This window comes from Cyprinodon variegatus, unplaced genomic scaffold (assembly GCF_000732505.1).
Source record: "Cyprinodon variegatus isolate N-32 unplaced genomic scaffold, C_variegatus-1.0 Scaffold256, whole genome shotgun sequence".
Lineage (NCBI taxonomy): Eukaryota > Metazoa > Chordata > Actinopteri > Cyprinodontiformes > Cyprinodontidae > Cyprinodon > Cyprinodon variegatus.
This window is the reverse complement of record NW_015150709.1, coordinates 674343-691961: the sequence shown is the minus strand read 5'-3', so window position 1 is coordinate 691961 and position 17619 is coordinate 674343. Positions and strand designations below refer to the sequence as shown.

Genomic DNA, 17619 nt, shown 5'->3' with positions numbered 1-17619 from the left:
CAGTGGGGTGGCCGATGTCCGATATTCAGTTTTAAGGCCGATACCGATAGGGGGCGGATTATATTGTGCATCCCTACTTATTTGGATAAGTTTTTGCACATAATCCACTTCTTTAGATGATGTGTTCTGATGGAAGAGACCATAACTGATTTATTCATTTACCAACTCCATATTTCCCCTTTAACATTTACTCTAACAATTATATAAAATTACAGTTACCTTTAAGCTCCAGTTGTGTTAACCCTTTATAGGGCACTCAGCGAAATCCTTTGAAAATCCACATTTCAAGCCAATAGTGTTATTGGAATCCAGGACAAGACCTTATTACCTTTGTAAAATTTTGATGGCAAAAATTTAAGTCAATGTAATAACAAGAAACGCTGAATTGCCCGAATATATTGAGAAAAATAACAAAAGTGCTTCTGTAAGAAATTCATGAAAAACACTTTGAGTGTGAAAGAAACACATAATTTTTTTTGGTCCAGTATAACCATAGAGGCATTGATGCTGATACTGGTACTTTTTTTTTAGTTTATAAACCAAAATATAATTGTTAACTAGGCTTATTCACTTTCTAATTAGCTTTTTGCCATTTTTTTTATACTTTTTAATTAGCTTTTTACTTTTTTCCCTTGACAATTTAACTTTTTGATTAACTAATTACCTTTTTTTTACTTTTTAATTAGATTTTTACCTTTTTTTAATACTTTTTACCTTTTTTTCTTGACTTGTTAACTTTTTTTCATCTTAATTTGCAGTAAGTAATATATTATTCAAGGGCTCATCTAACTGGTGTACAGCCATGTAGCAGCATCTTTGCTGATTGGCTGGATATAGATCTTGTGGTTCTAGATCTAACTTGCCACATAATGTGTTAAAACTGGTATCACAGTTTTTATCTATAAGATCAGGGGTCTGTAACCTTTATAACTCAATTAATACACAAAACACAGTTTGTTTTGTTCCTTTGTTCTTTGAAAAAACAGCTAATTTAATTTGCCTCAGTTATTTCTTACACTATTATACCAGGTGACCATAACAAACCACTGGGCTAATAACATCATTATTAGCATCTTCAACTCCCTATTTTATTCTAAACTCACAGCTTTGGACACCAGTTCATATTTTAACCCCAACCAACAGCTGGAACTGCTAGAAAACAATGAGTAGAGAGGCGGAAAAGTCTCTTATTCTTCCCTAACGCACGTGGACCACGGAGGCTGCTAATGCAGTCATTTAAATAAACCCGGAGCTAATTTCTATTTTCACCATTCAAAGTGAATTAGGCACGCGATGCCACTTATATCTATGTTTACTTATAAGTAAAAACACATAAAGAAATATGACAAGTTTACCCGCGTGTTCTTTCCACAAAAGGTTGCTTCTTCCGCCTGATGCAAGAACGAGGCGCTGCCCATGCCACACCCCCAGGAGATGCGTTCATGATCCCCTCGTAAACTGAGAGACAGATGCCGCCTACCTCATAGATATCCATAATAAAGGCTTTATTATGGATATCTATGGCCTACCTCTCCAAAAATTCATATCAAGCAGGAAAAATGTTCATCTTACACAATTGTATAATTTTTGTTTGCTTTACGCCACTGCTCACAAATAAAAATAAACGCTTTAAAAGCAAATTTATTGTCACGAGCTAACACTGGATTCAAGACGCAGGTTTGTGGTTTGAACGTAACATTCCATCACTTGTCTCCTCCAAGATCAATAAATACTGGGAGGGATTAATGTTGAATTTTCCAACACGTGTTAGTATTTTTGTATAACAGTAGAGCTAAAAATTTAATTATAAACTAAAATAATAATAATCTAAATGCTAAATATTTTACATTTATTTATTGCATTTGTTTAACCAAGGTTTTATTGGGGTTCTCCCTATTATTATTTTTTATTAATGTTTAACAGATAATAATAACCATGAAAAGCGCAGAAAACTATGATTCTAAATTTAAATCACAGATACGTTGTAGGAGCAACAAACGCGCATACTTGCCACGTATGCTGCCTGCCTGCTGTGGAGGTAAATAAAACCTCTCTGATGCTATAGCGATCAATGACAAACCTCCACATCAAAGATGCACGGTAAAGTTTCCTAATTATTTCAATAATTAGTCACCTTCTCTTACCTAAAGTAGATCTTCTCCAAGAGGTTGTTCAAACGTCCTGACAAAGTCAACTTGAAACGTTTTCATTACCTGACTCCGCCCAAACATCTCCTATTGGAGGATAAGAAATGTAGTAAACAGAGATGAAAGTTGCTTTTAACACTTAATTCCAGACAGTTATCCCTGGTTATAATTTTAACTTTAACTCTTGTAGAGAAAGCATTTCTAGAAGTTCTATCACAAAGAGCAAGATTTGTTTTCTTTGCTGATTTCTTTATCTATGAGACATCAGGGCTTTAGGTTGGGAATTGAATACTTTAAGTTCTTTATCTGATGAAAATAGAAACTGCTCAACACAGAAATTACTAGTAACTGATCATTCAGAAAGAAATAATCCCACATATTTAGTTTTTCTTTCAAACTAAGGCCTAAATGGGGAGAAATCTCAAAATCTATACACAAACTTTTGGCTAAAGGTGTTGCTCTTTCAAAGCTTCTGGCACCCTCTTCTGGAGGCACTGCTTCAACACCTGCATTATCAAATTAAAAAAGAAATGTTTCATTTAATTCATAGGATTAATGATAGGCCAAAGTACTGGGAAAAAATTGAGAAGCAAAAAGACAGAAAAGTCTAAAGATAGTTTATTGCAACCAGTTGTCTCCAAAAATTGACTGATTAGTTGGTCAATATTTGTGTTAAATCTGAGTGTAACTGTCGCTATGCTCTGAAGACCTTACAGATGTATAGAGAACATCAGAAAACAAACAGCTGCAAGAAGACCAAGCAATACAGCAGACATGTCTGGACAGATATAAGGAAACTTCCAAACATCAGTGGCCTCTGATAAATGGAGAGGTGTCCTAGTGGTTAGAGCAGTGCTTGTGCTTCTGAGAAGGTTGCAAGTACCTGGTTCAATCCCCACATCCGGGTCTCTGAGTAATCCTGTAATCCCACACTCCTCCCCAGGTGCCTTACGTTGGCAGCCCACTGCTCCCCAAGGGGATGGGTTAAATGCAGAGGTAAATTTCTCCATTGTGAGTTCAATAAAGCTCTATTTCTATTTTATTTTTCTAAATGCTTACATTTTAGAACAGACATTAAAATCTTTGTATTTGTTTACTGAAAATGAGAATAATGCTAATATGATTTGACCTGTCCAGGGCGTACCCCGGCTCGTAGACAGCTGGAGATGGGCAGAGGTGGAAAGAGTACTAAAAAATTGTAATTGAGTAAAAGTATCTTTACTTTGCCTAAATTCTACTCAGAGTAAAAGTAAAATTACCCATCTCAAAATTTACTCAAGTAAAAGTACAAAATTACTTAATTTAAAATGTAATTTGAGTAAAAGTTACTTAGTTACTTTGAGTTATTTAATGCAAAAAAAGGATGAGTCATGAATCGAATTGAGCACAAGGTGTTTTATCGGTTTTAAGGCATATTTCAGTGGACATCCACACTTGCAAAAGATCAGCTGGGCTAAACAACATACTTCCTCACAGCACAAGGACGGTCAGAACCTGAACCATAAAGTACAAACAATTTTCAATCCTACTGTCCAACAAACAACACCATGATAACTAACTTAATGCCACATTTTTTCGTAAATTGGATGTTGATGTTTTAAAAGCCGAAAGCTCTGTTTTGCTGGGCAGGCACATGTTGCACTGCATTATCACATTGTTCCCTTTTGTGCATTTGAAAACAAATAATCCTTCCAAATATGGCCAAGGGTTTTTCTGGCTTTCGTCTCCAGAATATGTTTCCTCTTCAGGCCTTTCCTCATCCATACTCCCTAAATTGTGATTAACAATTGCCACCTTCCGAAGCGCAGCACTGGATTATGAGACAATACAAAGGGTAATTGCAAGGCAGGGCCACATTTAATTTAATCAGTATTTTTTTTTTTATTTTTTTTTTTACTCAGTAACGTGAGGGGGTTTTAAATGTAGTAAAGTAAACTTGATTAAAATTTACTCGAGTAAAAGTAAAAATTACATATTTCAAAAACTACTCAGAATATTACAAATTACTCATAAAAAGTACTCAATTACAGTAACTTGAGTAAATGTAATTCATTACTTTCCACCCCTGGGGATGGGCACCAGCACCCCTCGCAACCCCGCTTGGGATAAGCATGACAGAAAATGGATGATGGATGATTTGACAGTTTATGCAAAGATTGATCATAAGATTGTAAATTGTTATAATTTTGATCTAAAAATCAAAATGGACTATTCAGATTACTTTGTGGTTACCATAGTAATGATGTAACATTACTTGTTTAATCTTTTCTCAGAGTTTGGGCTCAGTTTGTTCACTAAAACAATTCAAAATAACATAACCAATAATCATTGCTTATCAGCTCCATTAAGTAAACTCGGCCCCCTTTTCCAGATTTTACCAAATCTGTTTCAAAATGCTGTAAGTGGTGGAGATTGTTATTAAGTAAGAGATACACTAATTTCTGCATAAAGCCCCAACACAACATTGGTTTATAGCTGGGTCAGGCAGAATGTAGTGAAGAAGTTTAAAGCAGAGTAAGGTTTTAGAACAACATACAAAGCTCTGAACATCTCCTACAGCTATGTGCAATCCATTATCTGAATGTGGAGAAAGGCTGGACCAACTGCAGACCTACCAAGATATGGTATCTAAATGTTTACCTGTAAGAGGGGAGATGGAAATCTGCTGCTAGACTGTGCACAAAACCTTCCTGGTGAAACATAGTTTTGGCAGCATCATGCTGTGGGGATGCTTTTCTTTAGCAGAGTCAGGGAAGTTCCACCTTCCAACCTGACAAGTACCCTTAACATATATTCAGCGATACTATAGGATAGTTTTAAATCAGGCGTCAACCTTTATGGCCAAATAACTATTCTTATCCTCGTTCCTATTAAATGAAACTCATTTAGAGCTTCTAGTGTTTAGAAAAAAAAAAAAGTTCTAATTTCTAAGAAAAAGTACTCGAGGACATTTGTTTTCATTTTTAAAGAAATTATTCCTAATTTTATTTTTATTTATTTTTTTTTGTTTTAAAGCTATTAACATTATAATAAATCTTTCAAAATAAAAGGATGGATACATTTTGTTTATGGAATTTTGTTATTTCCTTTTGATTAAGAAAACAATGTCTAGTTTCTAACCTCAAGACAAAAAATTAAACTACAAAATGTATTTCTGCTAAGGTTCTGGGATTTTTGTATATTTTGCATTTCATAGTTTTTTTTTGCCACTAAAGGTTGATGTCATGGACAGACTCTTCTCATCATATGGAGTTTATTAGGGGCTGGCAGCAATTTTATCACTGCAGGGAGTTTGGCCCAGTGTTCTGAGTATTTTTGATGCTTTTCTTGAGAAAAAAAAAAACACTTAACTGAAACATCACCCGTGTTTACTTTTCAAGGCTACCTGAGCAGTACCTGTGCTCCTCCTCCTACCGGATCTCTATCGAACAAGAACCATAACTTTCTGGCTTCCTCGTGGCTCCATATATCTTCCACCGGTCTGCTCTAGCTGTCCATCCTCCATCACATCCATTCCTCTGGAAGCTTTACTCAGTATTCACACCACGACTCCACTCACTTCCCCGGCTTTCTCCTGGCAGCAACCAATAACTTTAATTTCACTCTCGCACACTGCTTCATATTATTCTTCTGTTTCACCTCCGAATCTCCTCCTCAGAGACCCGAGCCCCCAGGAAGATCAAAGGAACAGAAATTTTTTATACTCCCCCTTAAACTAAATAAACCTGTTTGTTTTTTTTTGGTTTTTTTTCTTGCATGTAGGTTAGGCATTTAACTGACAACTTGACTATTACTGGTAAGTTGAGCGTTACTTTATTGTTAAAATTAGGTGCAATTATTCAATAACATTTTTTTTTGGGTTCTTTATAAATTCCAGGTAAAAGTATTAAAACCAATATTGGGGATCCAAAGAGTCACCTGTTTCTCTGGAGCTGCAGGATAGAATGGCCTAGTCAAAGTCCAGACATTATTAAATTAAGAATCATTTTAACTTCCTGGAAACATAGCTCATTTCTCTTAAACTGGCAAAGTTTGAGCTGATTTCTGTAGAAGAGCTGACTGTACTAAGGTTTTTCTTGAAAGTAAACGAGGAAGTTGTCCCACACATTTAAGATTTTCATCTGTAAACGTTTTGAAAGCCAGTCATGCTTTCACTTCTACTTCACAAACATGCACCACATCTTTTGGTCTATGAGATAAAATCCAGACAAACATTAAGGATTGTGACGTGACAGAATAACACCTTAAGGGGTGTGAATATTTGTGAAAGGCAGTGTAAATAAAACATATTCAACCTATAAGTCACAGGTTAACCCGGGTGGGGATTGTGCATAAACCAAATCCTCACAAGAAACCATTTTCTGAAATCAAATGTGGGACCATCTGTCAAAAAGGTAAAGCCTGACGGAAACTCCAGAGTCCAACAAAACAAACAAGTTAGAGATACTCACGCAAATACACAACTGAGCAACTAAAAAAGAAAGAAAGAATCAAGATACAGTCAGAGCCAGTGGTGCAGATCTAGAACAATATTAACATATCCAATAAACTGAAGCAAATTAAAGAAAGTTGAACCAAAACTGTCCATTAAAGCTAATGGAAATGCAAGTCATTTGTTGCTCTTAAAGGTGGTTCTGTGCACTATTGTCCAGCTCCTACATGCAATACTGAGCAAATATTGTCAGGGCATTAAAAACCACATGATGTTGCTTGTTTAAGGCTGTATTTATCTAAATGTTTCACTTAGTATTGACCTAATGTAGTTCTACAAATAGACTCTGGGCTAAAGGCTCAGTATTGGATTACAACATGTACCGATAATTGCTTTTTATACTGGAATTCGGGAAAATAAAATCATGTTTCCTAAATAAATCTCATGATTTCTACATTTTTACGACTGAGCAGTGTCAGTGCAGAACATGTTGGAATAAGCTTCTGCTGATCATGATGTAGATCTGCTGGAATCATTGTTTCAGGCTATGAAACAGAGGGAGGAAATATCCTCAGGGTAAGATTAAAAATAAGCATATTTTGAATATATTATGTGGGAGAAGGCAGACGGAAATTTCTTCAAACTAAAAAGGTCCTATGAAAAAGCTTTTGCCCAGTCACAGATTTTAATTTTTTTTTCCATTTGAAATGTTGAAGATAATCAAATATATACTTTTAAAACATAAACATCATAGATTTATGGAAACAAAATACCAATGCAACTCACATAGCAAACAACTGAGCTGTATGACAGTTTAAAGCCCATTCAATATTTATAGTGTAGTAAAAAGAACTGAACTATGGATAAAAGCTTTAGCTTATCGTGTTTGACTCTTTTCCTGATTTATTCATTTTTATTAATAATGGCAGCCATGTTTTTTTTTTACCTTAAAAAAGTCTCTGCTTTTAATTTTGAGGTCCTATTTGTTAAAGATGTGTCGGTTTTTGTTAGTTCACATGAATGATACAAAGTAAATATTATTATCTCCAAGGTAAGGTTATGTTTGGGGCAGGACAATTCAAGGCGACACACCTTCACTTCAGTTGTGACGTCGAACAGTAAAACAGACACACCAGCTGCCAGACTAAGTCACAGCAACAATCGTAGTATCACATCAGAGAAAAAGTCACAGAAAGTCTGTCACTAAAGGTAAGTTATTTCTACATTTTAAGTCCGGTTCATATTGTAACCATTCTGGCACTTTTCATTGAAATACTATTTAATTCTCCAATGATTTCAAATTGATCAGTAACTAAGTACAGAACACTGAGGTGTAGCAGTACAACTGTTTATGATTAGGTTTCTATTAATTTATCACTCATTGTTCTTTGGGTTCCAAAACCTTTCTCAGTTAATTTTACAAACTAAACTTTATTTAATGAATCAACTTCCTTTTCTAACAACAAATCCATTCTTATTGTCTTTACAAAAATAACTTCTGTGTAACTTTGTGCAGTAGTCTGAAACTTTAAAATGGTTGTATGCCCGTGATGTAAGGCGAAAGGTTGTGTGCTGTCTGTACTACCAGTTGTAGTGAATCCTACATGGGGACCATGTAGACTAAGGAGCTGAAAGATAGAATGGTGAGATTGCAGTGTGGTCAGACTGGTTGGGCAGCTCACTCTCACATCATTAGCTTGTGTCACTGAGGAGGAGACAAGCCAGGACAACAGACTGAAAACAAGGGAAGTGCTAATTTGAATATAGCCCGCCTGTTTGGAGATAGACAGCTGCCTAAAAAAGATCCCCATCATAGTTAGACAAAGCAACCAAATCTGTGACTAGGTCTGGGATTTACTTTCACCCTGACAGAAAAATTTCTTTTTCCTCAGAGCAGCTGACAGAGGGAAGAAGATAACAAGTGCCATGAAGCATCTTGTAGACGTGAGTGTCATCTGCGTACGGTATGATATTCAATGCTCTGCGATATGACGATTTGTCCTCATTAATTTAGTGCATTTTCTCTGTTTTTTGCAGCACCTCCTGACATTCTCACTCCAGGGTGGGGATGTTGAAGGTGTAGAGGAGGCACAAGCGCGTCTCTCCTTCCTGGCAGAGAATAACAAGTTGTGGAGTCAAAAGATGCTCATGGACATCGGGAGTGACTCCATTTGTCTCCGAGACATAAAGACTGAGGTGCTACCTGGTTCTTCTTAACTGATAGTAGCTAAAGAGCTAATATAAAACTGACTTTCTTTTTTTTCCCAGCTTTCTGGATTTTATTTATTTTTTTCACACTGGAAAAAAGATAAAGAAATAAGTAAAAATGTCTTAAATTAAGTGCTTTTACCCTTAATTTGAGTAGGTAAATGAGATTTTATTTATTTTACTCTTAAAATAAGATCATATGCACTTGAAATAAGACAATGCAATTGTGTTTTTAAGTGTAAATTGTCTTGTTCCATTGGCAAAATTTCTCTCTTACCTCCTCAATCCAAGAACGAATGCACTTATTTTAAGAAAAAATGCTTTGTCTAGGTTTTGATTTTTTTTTCCTGTGCATGGGAACCATGGGTTCCTCAAGGATATTTCAATTCTAGCAAAATGTGGTGCTTTTATAAGGGGATACTGCTAATTTAACACCTGAGGCCTTTTCAACCTTAATAAACAGCCATCATCCAAATATGTTTTACAATTGTTTACGAATGTTAGTGATGAAGACAGTTGCTTGGAGAATTGTCCCTCTATCTGTTTTTGCAGGGATCAATATTCCTAGCATAATTCTGGATGAATACTTAAACATTTATTTTATCAGAATGGGTAGAATTAGAAATAAGTCTTGGTTTCTTAATCAAGAATCTGCTTTTAAGCAGAGGCTGCGAATGATCAATGAAGTAGAACTTAAGGTTTGGAGAGAGCATTTCCAGAGGGTACATTTTTGTTTGCTCTATTATTTTCAAAACCAGTTTTGGTGCTTGTTCCAGACCTTTGTCTCGCTATAGAATCCATTTCAAGTGTTAACATTCTGACCTAAACTGCCTCCCTGTGGTAGAACAATGTTGGTTAGAAATAACTTCAAGGTGGGTGTGCAGGTGGTGCAGTGGTGAGCGCACGACCCATGTACAGCGGCCTTAGTCCTCAACGCGGCTGACCCAGGTTCAAATTTGACCTGTGGTCCTTTGCCGAATAACTTTCCCCCTTTCCTGTCAGCCTACTGTCAAAAAAAACTGAGCCACCAGTGCCGTAAAAACAAAAAAAAAGAAAAATAAATCAATAAATAACCTTAAGTTACATGAGAATAGCACCATCAACCCTGAGTGGATACCAACGAACGAAGAAACTCCTGCTCCAAAAACAAATCTCTTTAAATCTAAATGTTGTTTGCCGCATCCTACACGGGGTTCTCATATTGGACTAATACACGGCTATGTGGCTACAATGATTTAGTGTTTTTAGAGAAGTCAGTGTGGGTTTTTAAGCCTAAAAACACTGAAGCACAGTGGTGGCAGCATCATGGTGTGGGGTAGTGTTATTGTTCCACAAAGTGAATAAAAAAAATTAAGGCAGAGCAAAATCTACTTCATGTCAACTCCACAGCTAGAGATAAAACTTGAAACCAATTGGGCTAAAATAGAAATGTGTTCCTCATCAGAGCAGGTTTTGGATCAGACCAGCCCTCATCCATGCTTAGCTGACAAATAAAACTACTTTCTGAATTCATAATGACCTCCAGTTCTTGTGCAGGATGAGCTGGAGCGCTATTCATTCAAAGATATCTACCGCTGCGATCCCATCAGCATGGAGAAACACTTCCCATCCCTATTCTTGCTGGTCTGCAAGCATCCGAACGAGAAGAAGCCGGATATTCACTTCTTCAACAGTGAATCAATGCAGGTATGAGCTGCTCCCCCTGTGGTTGGCTCGTCACACTTTAAGGTTTCACAATGTGATGCTGTTTATTTTCACAGGCAGCGGAAATCTGTGAGGACATTAAAAATGCAGTTTCGGGTAGGCCTAACTCCAGGAGCAGCAAGAACGCACCTGAAGGCAACAGGTACAATAGACGTGTGGTTTAGAAGCTCTGAAAATAAAATCCTGGAAAAAGCAAACAACCCTAATGTGATGTTACTGTCCTGCTTTTGAATATCATTACAAAAAAGTAGGCTTTACTTTCTGCTGTTGTATAGACAGAAGGGACGGACTCTCTCACACATGGAGCTGAAGTAATGATAGATACAAGAAAACAGCTTCAACCAAGGTTAATTTCCTCTGAAATCTTTTTATTTTCTCCCTCTCTCACTGGAATCTATTCATAATTTTATAGCCTTCCACCTGTTGAAAGCAAGGGAGGGAGAAATACAGGTAGGACAGTGTAAACAGCTGACACAGAAACAAAGACTAGTTTTACCAGTTTGTGCATAACTTAAGAAGGTGTGACAGAGAGAGCGAGGCCATTGTGGCAGAGAGCAGAAAGAACAGGCGTTTGATGACAGCAGCTTTGGAGTGGATCACCTGCTATGAGAAGTTTCTATTCTAGGGACACTTGAAGGACAAATAACCTGGGTAAGACACCTTGGGTTTTTATTAAAACTCGCTGGAAATGGGGGCACATTTGTTAAGATGCTTTGGATTTTTTTTAATATTAGATTTTAGCAGAAATGTTTTATGTCAAACTTGTTTGTGGCAATTTAATTGTGTGAAGCTTAGGTGATAATTCCTTCCTATAGACTTGAGTTATCTTAATCCTTCTTAAAGGTCAGCTTTCACTGTGAGAAAAGGCCTGGATTTAACTAACAGAGGCTCTTAAATATTCTTAAAATGCAAAACATATGTCCTAATGTTCTTCCCAATTCATGAATATATATGTATTTATATATATTTGTATTTAAATTGTGTTTTTGACTTCATATTTGGCTCTTAAGCTCCTCAGACAGGGCGTTTCTGGAGACAGCATCACGATAAACAACAGCTCTGACTTCACCTTTAACCCCATCGATGAATTTAAGTGGTTAATCTTTGTCCCCATGTCTCCCGCAGGCCTCCTTCCAGCAAAGAGAAGATGTATGACGCCTATGGTATTCCAAACCCTCCCTTCCCATATGCTCCTAACCCTCCTCCAGTCAACCCGCCACCTTATCCTGGACTAAGAGGTAAGAAATAAGAAGTTATTAAGGAGTGTTTGAGTTAATAAGCATACTTTTATCAGAACAAATCTAAAAAAAAGGATTGGGAATAAGAAATGCTTAAAATGAACCTTCTGATTCTGCTTTTAGCAGCGAATGGAATAAATGGTGGGCCTGACCTATCCTTCCTGCGCGCAGAGAGAGAAGTGGTACGTTCTAGTTTTCATATCTTTCTCTTTGAAGTGACTTTTTTTTTTATCAAACAGGATAAAGAAATCTTTTTTTCTCTCCCTCAGATGATCCTAAATCACTGTTTTGATGACATTGAGACCTTTATGGGGAAACTGCAGCAGACCGCAGAGGCATCAACAGTCCTGAACCAGAGGAAGAAGAAGAAGAAGAAAAACAAAAAGCAAAGTGCTGAAGGTAAAAAATCAAGCCTAATCTTTCTAACAAAAATAAAAGTCTCACCCCCATGTTGAGGTAGAATAACTAATTTGTTTGCTGAAAAATAGATGATTTACTGACGGAAAAGGCCCGCCCACCACCAGAGGAGGAATTCATCGACATCTTCCAGAAGTTTAAGTACTGTTTCTGCCTCCTGGTTCGTGTTTCAGTCGACTCGCCTTTTCTTAACCTGTTAGTGAACCTCCTGCTGTAATAATAACCTGTGGTTGGTTTTTGTTTTCATTTTAAGGCTCGTCTGAAATCGACTATTGCCAACCCTTCCTCAGAGGAGCTGGTACACCATGTGTTCAGACCTCTTGATATGGTAGGTTTTTTACTGGAAAAATATCCCAGCACATCCCATCGTTTACCCTATCAACAAAATAAGGTTATTATTAGCAACGTAAAAAAAGATGATCATGTGAAAATAGGGCCAGTATCTAAATCCACAATGATTGTAGACAGACTGAAGACATTTTGATTTGCAATATTAACGTTTTTAGGCCTGCTTTACAATTTTCTTGGGGTAGGGCAGGTGTCTCATACATAGACAGTGGCAGCTCTAGGCTATATTTAATATTGGCCAGGGTGGGGCCAGCATGCATTTTATATGGAGAACAGAAAAGCATGAAACAAAAAACAGCAGTCATATAAAATATATTATATAGCTGCAGAACCAAAGAGCTACTTGTGGCTCAGCACTGAATAAACTGTAAATTCTGCATAATTTAATTTAATTTAAAATCAGAATCAGAATCAGTATCAAAATGTATGTTGTTCTAACATATTTGGCTTGGAAATGTTAAGTTTTCTTATCTAATATTAAAAATCCATTACAATAGGAAAAAAGTAACTGGAACTACCTACTAAAAGATTAAATAAAGTTTTATTTGGATTATTAGGTGAATGTACATTAATAATTCAGGAATATTACATACTGGGGACTTATTTTAATGAGAATTACCAGTTTAATTAGAACTTAACTCAAACTTATAGTTACAGCGGTAGCTAATTTAATTATTTATTTTTTAATTTAGTTTTTAAAAAAACTTTAGCAGATGAAAACTTTGATCCTATCTCAATGCAACTGAAGCAGTCACATTAATTTTGAAATTAGAATTTAAAACAGAATTATTAATAAACTAAATAGGTCCATGGGACCTATGTATGTTTCAGCTCATATCACCATTAGGCTATTTTTGGATTATGTCTTCATTATAGGGGCCATAACTGGGATTAGGACCAGTTCTACCTGACCTTGTGACCTTTGCTGCAAGGTTCTCCCCCCTCTTTCTACACATTTTCCGTCTGATTGGTTTAAATATAAGAAAAGAGCTATTTTTTTTGTAAGGTAGGTTTACAGGGCTGGTTATTGAAGTGGAGCCCGAAAAGCCAAATAAGGAGGAAATGTTTGCATCCTGAAGTACAGATCAATTTATCCAGACTTTGTAGAACATCAGAGAACTTGTATCCCTAGTAAACCTGCATTAAAACATGTTAATGGACATTTGAACTATAACATAATAGATTGAAAACAATGCACTTTCAAAAATTAGAAAGTTGAAAAGTAGAAAGACATGAAATATAAAAGGTTTAAAACAAATTAAACCAAGACAATAAATATTAAAAAGAAAATTAATTGCATAAGCCTTTTTAGATGAGAGGGGAAATATTTTCCACAAGCAGGAGAAGTCTGTCTGCCTTCTACTGAAGTCCTTTGAAAAAATGCAGATGGAAAAAAACATAAAAACCTATGTGTCATGTCTAAATAAGGAAAAACTGGTTATCTGCAGTGTTGTTGGAAACCAGCAGGTCGACACTGTTTACACCGGGCAGTTCCAAGAGGGACGCCTATGTTGGTTCTAGTAGGAAGTTTGATTCTACTGATCTGAAATCAGCACAATAATATAGTTTTACTCCAGTAGAAATCTGACATCACATGTGGGATTAGAGGCCCTTTTTAAGAGCAGGTTGGTTTAATTTGTGAAGGCAGACACATGTTAGTGGAAACATGCTGATTGTCTATACCTACACCCCTTCAGCTTTAAGTCAGGCTCTGCATTTACTAAAGTCTAACATTAAGTCAGCTCAGCTTTATTTAGTCTTATTAATCACTTCCTCATTAGATCAAGTGTTCATTTTCAGCATGAGAAGCTCTGACATTCTGTCTGTTTGTTGAACATAGATGGTAAAAACAACTGGGGGACCGGCGTTCGGAGCATCTGTGTCCAGCCCTGCTATGACCAGCTCAGCTATTTCCCTGCTTCAAGACACTCTAACCGGGGAGGAAAAGGAGCTGTGGACAGCACTGGGTCCCAACTGGACCAACCATCGGTCAGTGGCGACAAAAACTCCCCAGGCTTGATCAAATATTGTAGTTAGTCCAAACAAACCTTTAGTTTTATCCAGAGAGCTTGTTAACGCTTAATTTTTTAGCAGGTCTCTAAAGCATCTCTGGTTGATCTATGTTGAATTCAACAGATCATATGAAGTTCATAATATTATTATATTTTTTTTATATTTGGGTGCCTAAAATATCTCAATTCCTAATTTTAATTAAAGATTTTCTGTAAACTTATTGTCACAATTTTACACCTTGGATGCTATTCCAGGTGTTCCAACATCTAAATTATAACCACTGGTGCAAAACTGTACAAACTCTGCATGATCTGAGCTGCTAAAAACACATCTTGCTTCTCCCCTCTCCTTCCAGCTCTCAGCTCAGAGGACCTGTCGCTCCATACACTCCTGTGTTCCTGGACGGCTGGAAGCCAGAAGCCGAGAGGGCGGACGGGCAGGTTTGGGAGGATCCTGTCGAGTCACAGCACAAACATGAGGCCCACCGAGTAAAACAAGAGGTATCAAATACCTGCGTGAGGCTTAGCTCACATTTAGTTTCACTGTGTCAGGAGAGATGAGTGACCACAGCTTTGGATCATAAAAAGTCCTAAAAAAGGACTGTGCCCTTCTTTACCCCTCTGGCTGTTAGTCTGACCCTGATCTGCTTTTAACTATCACCACGCTTGTTAAATCAAACCAGGATTTTCCGCTGTAGCTTTATATAAGTTTGCCAACAATGCTAGAGATCTGAGCATGTCCTAACATGTAAAGCTGACTCAAAATTGCAAGCTTTTGCTGTTTTATTCTTGGTATTTCGATGCAGAACATGCACTAGGTGTTCGAAAAATTTGTTTTCATTTAGTTTGCAACTTAATTTTCTCCTTACCTTAAACATCAGAACACATTTGCCCTAGTTACGTATAATAAAAATGAGCTGTATTATTTTGAAGATTCAAGCTGCGTTTGTGCCTCTACAAAAATTTTGTCCATTTAAAACAGCTGATTTTAAGGTCAGGAAAGGTTTGCTGACCCCTGTGTTCTTATAACAAACACAAAACAAACAATCCAGGATCGGCCAGATCTGATGGAGCAGCAGACCTTCTCATGCCTCGTCATAGATTCTGGATAGGGGTCTGGACTTTGACTAGGCCACTCTTTCACATGAATGAGCTCTGATCCAAAAGCTTATTGATATGCCCCAAAAACAGAGAGATTTATTTTCTCTCCCAGAGCTGTCCTTGCAGCTCATTCTTGTCATTTTCTGGGTGGAATGTTTTCTTATGGTATTTAACAGCTATTAAAATAAACACTACTGCAGTGAGAAACTTGTTAGCAACTCCCACAGAGCAATGTTAGGTCCACATAGAAGAATCATCTTGTTTTTGGCACTTCGTCGAAGACCAACCCCTTTTTGTCTTGAATCATCCCATAGTGTCTCTGGCTGTATGTTATGGGGGGGGATTTCTGATCCAGTCTCAGGTCTTCCACAGCCTCTAACAGGTTTCCCTTCAGGATTATCCTGAATTTAGCTTCATGCATCTTCCTATTAGCTCAGACCAGCCTCCTTGTCTCATAGGCTTTGTCGCTTCAGCTGTACCCTAGTGGAGTACAAAATTGTACCTATGAATCTTGGATCCATGTTCAACCTTATTGTCTTTACCTTTAAAAGAACATTTCTGTGCCTACGATGAGAATATGAACCTTTATTATACAGGTACAAACCATAGACCCATTATAAAGGTACAAGTGATGTACCTAATGAGATACAGCTGAAGCAACATGGGAATTTGCACATTTAGGAGAAAATACAAACCTTTACATTGAAAACAATAATTTTTGTTTATCAAAATGTTTTTATTTACATTTAGTTCATTCAGATTAAAACAATATTATTACTAAAATTAAAACCTGTCCATTCTTAGAGTATTTCATTAATACATTGATCTAGATCATTGTAACATCTCAGAATAGAGGACCCAGTATTCAGGTAGAACAGTAGGATTAATTAAAGAGGTTTTATTAAAAACTGGCAGATCAGAGTGGCAGCTTCTAGGGCATCTGTCACAATAAACTCTGCAGAACAGGAACACAGGTTAGTGACCATGTAAATCTAACGGTGGACGATTATGAACGTGAGTCACTAACCTGGTTCACAAGTTCAGTCCGTGCCCAGAGAACAAGCAGGAGTCCAAATCCAGGTCAGGCACAATGATCAGAACAGGAACAGGCAGACTCATTGGTTGAGAGGCAGACCAGCAAATCAGAAATACTACGGTACACTAAAAACACTATCACCACTGGCAAGAGAGAACAAGAATTATCTTGCACTGATGACTGGATGCAAGCAGCTTAAATAGAGACAAGAGTAGGTGGATCAGATGAGCAGTAACGAAAAACTGGGAAGAGTTGAACAGGTGAATTGAATGAATAATTAAGCCAGTCATGAGAACCAAGATCATGACAAACATTTATCTTATATAGTTAAACATTTAACTGAATAGAAGACAGAACATTTCTAACCAACAGACAGATTAAAAAAATGACTCCTACTGGTACAATTTTGTACCATTTTCCCTGAATAGTCCTTTTGTACCTTTGAAGGTCCACCATAAATCAACACAAGGGTCCTTTTGTGTACAGAGAACATTTCAGATAAAAGTACTTTTAGGATACAGATTTTTACCTTTATTTTTTGTATGCAGCAGCAGCAGCATCAGCAGCCCCATCAGCAGCTCAGTCCTCCAGAAAGCATCTACAACAAAGGGTAAGCCATCTCTGATGCAATGATAATCATGCTGCTCTCATTCAGTGACTGCATGTAAACGAACGACTATTTCTACTGTTTTTAGGGAAGGTCCTTCGGCTGAGGCTCAAAGGATTTACATGTGCAGTTACGACTTCAACGCCAGGAACAACACCGAGCTGTCGGTGCAGCACGGAGAGACCCTGGAGGTGAATATACAACACACAGTTTTAGTATTTAAAAGGACGCACACCATGGGAGACTTTTAATGAAATGAAAGTAACGTATGGTGATGATGCCCCGTCATATGGCCGACGCCATACAAGGCCTTACAAGGCCATCCAAAAACCGGATCACTGCTCTACACTCAACAGCAGGGGTGGGCAA

General features: G+C 37.1%; 2 protein-coding genes across 6 annotated transcripts in view; one reads left to right on the top strand and one right to left on the bottom strand.

Moving 5' to 3' along the window:
- Positions 1–2224, bottom strand: part of LOC107089546 (sodium-dependent neutral amino acid transporter B(0)AT2-like) — a 12807-nt gene extending 10583 nt beyond the window's left edge. Inside the window, exon 1 of one of the 2 annotated variants that reach the window (XM_015382407.1) lies at positions 2145–2224. Coding sequence is in view for 1 of the 2 variants with exons in the window: in XM_015382406.1 (XP_015237892.1) it covers positions 1356–1418 (63 nt within the window). In the remaining variant the exon portion in view is untranslated. Of the gene's footprint in view, positions 1–1355; positions 1426–2144 lie in introns of those variants that run through there. The other variant, XM_015382406.1, reaches the window with a different exon arrangement.
- A 5468-nt stretch (positions 2225–7692) lies between these two features.
- Positions 7693–17619, top strand: part of LOC107089547 (epidermal growth factor receptor kinase substrate 8-like protein 1) — a 13938-nt gene continuing 4011 nt past the window's right edge. Inside the window, exons 1-14 of one of the 4 annotated variants that reach the window (XM_015382411.1) lie at positions 7693–7788; positions 8472–8523; positions 8617–8775; positions 10324–10473; positions 10548–10633; positions 11617–11729; positions 11856–11911; positions 11999–12128; positions 12218–12306; positions 12400–12474; positions 14335–14483; positions 14863–15007; positions 17195–17253; positions 17339–17441. In XM_015382411.1, the coding sequence (XP_015237897.1) occupies positions 8506–8523; positions 8617–8775; positions 10324–10473; positions 10548–10633; positions 11617–11729; positions 11856–11911; positions 11999–12128; positions 12218–12306; positions 12400–12474; positions 14335–14483; positions 14863–15007; positions 17195–17253; positions 17339–17441 (1332 nt within the window). In that variant the 5' untranslated portion in view covers positions 7693–7788; positions 8472–8505. Of the gene's footprint in view, positions 7789–8471; positions 8524–8616; positions 8776–10323; positions 10474–10547; positions 10634–11616; positions 11730–11852; positions 11912–11998; positions 12129–12217; positions 12307–12399; positions 12475–14334; positions 14484–14862; positions 15008–17191; positions 17254–17338; positions 17442–17619 lie in introns of all 4 variants that reach the window. The other 3 variants (XM_015382410.1, XM_015382409.1, XM_015382408.1) reach the window with 3 other exon arrangements.